We start from the raw sequence: 4721 nt of genomic DNA, 5'->3' as shown, positions 1-4721 counted from the left end.
CTGATGGAGATCCAGGATGAAACAAATCAAATGTGTTCTTAAACAAGAAAATGCAATTAAAATTAATCAATTAATTGAATTAAGTCTTAATTAATGCTAGGTTAACAGAAATATGACATCAAATGTAATTAAGTTAGCACAGGCTGTAGAGACTGTCTTAAGAGACAAAACTGTTATCAAGGTAAAGTTCACCACTGCACACACGACTGAAGCTTTGCAATGTCTGGAATTGAAGTGAGACCCAGGAAGGGGGGTCTTTCAATAAAAAGAGGAGGGTGTTTTTCTCAACCGACCACAAAAACGCTACCAGGAAAAGACACTGATACTACACTTATACCCACATGATGTACAAATGACATTTTTTTCAGTATGTTGGAGCTGAGGATATTTATGTGTGTGTGTGTGTATATGTGTGTATATATATATATATATATATATATATATATATATGTATGTATATATATTTGTAAAAGGCTTAAGAAATGTGTAGAGCCTTCTTGAACCTTTATTATGATGACTGATTTCTTCCTGTGTTGTATAATAACTATGGCTACTAGAAGGTGCTGTTAATACTCCAGCTTCCTCCCACAGTCCAAAGACATGCAGTTAGTGGGGATAGGTTAATTGATCAATTTAAATTGCCCATAGGTGTGAATACTGGAGTGAATTAGAGTGCGAATGGTTGTCTGTCTCTGTGTGTTAGCCCTGCGACAGACTGGTGCCCTGTCCAGGGTGTACCCTGCCTCTTGCCCTATGACAGCTGGGACAGGCTCCAGCGCCCCCACAACCCTGGAAAGGATAAGCAGAAGCGAATGGATGTATTCCTGTCGTGTTCGGGTCAAATCTGACTGACTTAAAACACACATAAATATTGTTTTTTACATCTGATTGCCTCAAGGTCTTATGACTTTCTCCACCCTATGCACTTGATGATGACCTCTTTCATTTAATTTTGAGTGTTTAAATCAACCTTGTTACATCTGTGGTGTCCGCCATAGGAAATTAATGGGAATCCACCCCCAATTATGACTCAGTGCTTGTCTACATATTGTCAATTAAGGCTTTAAAAACCAGCATGGTAGTAGCAAAAATAAAAAACTCTGAGGCTTAAAATATAAAGTTCAGAAACCAGTGGGTAACATCATGGTGAGTGCAACCATCCTTTATATATAGTCTGTGGTTCCAATAGCCTTAAGATCAGGGGTCACAAACATACAACTTCCAGCCCACTGCATGACTTTATAACGTGTGGAAATTGTGGTGAACGAGGCATCATTTCTTTGTCTTTGTGTGTTTATTGCACCAGGAAGCATTATGTTGTAAGTTATTACAAATGCATCTCTGTATGAGTAGTTGACCACCTTTTTAATTCCACCCAAGTACAAATACAGGAGCATTCTTAGTGTATTTGCTGTTAGCATAGCAGTTTGATAAGTTAAGTCATCTCCAGCTGTGTACTCTCATTTTTTTTGGCAAAAACAAAGGAAAATATTTATAGGTAATAATTTATGGTTTACTTGAAATAAAATGAGTTTGACACTGCTGATCTAAGGGTAAGGCCAGTTTCCACAGATGTCAGTTTTGTACTGCATACTGCAGACGGTGGGAGCTACTTCTGCTATGAGTCTTCAGAAACACATGCTTTTACTTTAGGGTGAGAAAATGTCACACTGCTGCAAGCATCTCTTCACAAGTTTGAACACGCGATGCACGTCGTAGAGCTGAACTGGTGATGTGGGTCTAAATAAGTGAGACCTGTTACAAACCCTCAGGCAGCTGTATGGTGATACAGCTTTAGAGAGGTTTGAGTTACTTCTACAAACTTGCTCACTGTAAATACTGTATGAAATATACTCTATCTTCACGTTAAGAGGTCTGAGGTTGTTGGTTTTTTTTTTTTAATTCTCTGAAAACTTTTGTTGCAATGATTCTGTGGGTTCCAGACTTCAGACAGTCATCGACTGTAAAGGATTTTCATCCCAGTATTATAAACGATCCTTATATTTAAATTTATGCTATGTTGTCTGATTTAAGTCTCTGTACATGGTGAAAAGTGTAGAAAAATGGCTCTAATAAAGTAGATTTTCAAAACTCTCAAATTAAATCTGAATGTCTGCACTTCAATCACACAGTGATTGTTTGATCTCAGTTCCGGTGGTGTAAAACTACAAGAGATGCGTTTTTGTCCAAGAAATTATAGACTGTACTGTGCAAAATGTCCACAAATAATGAGAAGCAATTAAAATATGTCTTCAAAATAAATATTTTAGTTTAATGTTATGCTGTCATACCCCATGGTTTGTCCTGTAGTTTCTCTGGAAATTAGAAAGTGTGAATGAGAAAAATAATTTCATACGTAATTTCATGTATTTATTCATCTCCATATTTCTACCTAAATGGAAAAAATTATATATAAAAATATATATCTGAGATTCTTTATTTAGAAGAATATAACAAGTGAGTGAAAGCTCTTGCTCTTTTAACTTTTCACAGTTTGGTCATTTCGGCAACCAGACCAGTGATTCGTACTACAATGAAAGAACTATAAGCATCAGGCTTTGGATTCTGATAGAAATCTCTAGAACAGAAACAAAAACGCTTTACAATAAACCAACAGAAGAAAGGGACTTAAATATGTCTAAATATATGTATTGTACTGAAAATGACTTAATAATTACTCATGTAATATATACAACAATATCGCCAAGAGAGGGTGTAGTGTAGTAGAACAGAAGGACAAAAACAATGGCTTGAAATGTGCATTATAGGTCATCTTTAATCAACAGACTATAAAGTTCAGATAAAAGTTCTGTAACATTTAGGGTTCTTGCCAAAATTGTATTTTGGATTATTTGAATGAAAATGTATTGTTGTCTTATAAACCAATTAACAGTGGTTGCATAAATTTTACATAATTAATAATTACAACTCTTCCCACACACCAACGGTACAAAACCCCACATACAGATCATGTTCCACTCTGAGCTAACGTTGGGTTCGGTTTGTGAGTCTATCTCGTAGCAGCGTACACAACATTAGGCTCCAGCTCCCTCGGTGGTGCAGGCCTTCTGATTTTAGCTTTGGGATGGAAACTCACTGCTGTATAGGTCATGGCATCAGAATTCACATTCTGTAAATGAAAATGTTTAAATTCAGTAATCCCAAAACATCACATGTTAACATCCACCAGGACAGAGGCCATTATCTAGGTATCAGGTTCGGTTAAGGTTAAGGTTAGATTAACATTCAGCACTTTCCAATCTAATTTTCACCTTTTTTGGAAGCACCAATGAAAACTGTTGACAAAAAAACTGAGATGCCAAAAAGAATATATGAAACCTAATCTGAAAAGTGACCGTTTCTAGTTTCTAAAAACAAAAACAACAAAAAAATCAAACACAGTTAAATAAAAACAACTCGAACCCCCAATGGTTCAAGTTGGAAGTCTTTGTTATGCCCTTATAAATCTTAATCTAAAGTCAAAATCTAATATTAAAATAGATTACCTCACTCTGTTGTGGATTCTGTGGATCATCTTGAGCTAAACGACAGGGACAATACATCGGTCAGTAATATACCACAAATGTTTGATTGGACAATTTAAATGAAGTCATATAAATACCTGTATGAAATCTCCTGATTTTAACAGCCAGACTAAAGATGACCAGTAGAAGGAAAACAGTTAAATTGCCCAGGATCACAGTCATCATTTGTTCATGTGTTAATCCATCAGCCACGTCTACAAAATGGACAATTAAAATGAAAACTTTACAAAGTCTACTTCCTGTTTTTACATTTACTCAAAATTGTATATAATTTTCTTTGCTTTTTTTTTTTTATTTTTCTTTACAATAAAATACCATAAACAGCATTACTTACCTTGAACTTTTAAATATGTTCCACTTGAGATGATTGTCTTTCCATCAGTCTGTTTCTCTCCACAGAAATAAAGCGCAGAGTCAGAAGAATTCACTTGTTTGATCTCAAGAAATAACACAGAGGTGTTGGATGTCATGTGAAATTTGCTTTTTTTAAATCCATCACAGAAAGAAACGTTGCTATCAGAGCTGGACATAGCTGAGATGCAGCTGGCATTGGGACTGCTGGCCATTTTAAACCAAAATATGTGGGAGCGATATCTGCTGATATTGGAGCACTTCAGTGTGACTTCTTGACCAGGCTGAACCTCCGCTGTGTAAAACTGTGTGACCGAGGAAGAGATCCAACCTGAAACAAGAAAATATTCCTAAATGTCAAACTCCACACAAACCCAACAATGCCTATGAGTAAAGTTGGCTACAAGATTCAAATCACTTGGATTGTGGTACAGATTTAACCATTGTATGAGAAAATAGTGAAACGTGTACTTACTCATGGTGCAGAATAAAACTGGCATCAAGGTAAAGTTCACCATTGTGTGTACCACCACTACTGCAATGTTTGTAAGTGAACTGTGCTCCAGTAAAAGCAATCTCTGCATAAAGAGGCGGGCTGTTCTTTTATATGTACAGCTGCTTTGACTGAGAGTGCCAGTGCTTTTAGACGAATAGCTGCAAACTGAAAGCTGTAAGAAGAACAGAATATCTAGCTTTTACACAAATTTGGACATCTACAAAAGACGAGTCACTGTATAATTTTATACAGTGTTATATAGCTGTTCCTTTACCATGAAATATCCAACATGTTTTAAAATAAAAGTTTATGTGTTTACATCTTTACGC

General features: G+C 35.9%; 1 protein-coding gene across 1 annotated transcript; it reads right to left on the bottom strand.

Annotated features, from left to right (window-relative positions):
• Nucleotides 1–2793: 2793 nt before the first annotated feature.
• LOC101471678 (uncharacterized) lies at nt 2794–4486 on the bottom strand. Its single transcript, XM_004576035.3, has 5 exons — nt 4372–4486; nt 3880–4227; nt 3623–3739; nt 3507–3541; nt 2794–3130 (listed from the first exon to the last, which is right to left on the bottom strand). The coding sequence occupies exons 1-5, from the start codon at nt 4478–4480 to the stop codon at nt 3011–3013; spliced, it is 729 nt and encodes a 242-aa protein (XP_004576092.3). The 5' UTR covers nt 4481–4486; the 3' UTR covers nt 2794–3010.
• Nucleotides 4487–4721: the final 235 nt, after the last annotated feature.

This window comes from Maylandia zebra, linkage group LG3 (assembly GCF_041146795.1).
Source record: "Maylandia zebra isolate NMK-2024a linkage group LG3, Mzebra_GT3a, whole genome shotgun sequence".
NCBI lineage: Eukaryota > Metazoa > Chordata > Actinopteri > Cichliformes > Cichlidae > Maylandia > Maylandia zebra.
Note: the sequence above shows the minus strand (reverse complement) of the source record. Positions and strands in the feature narration are given on the sequence as shown.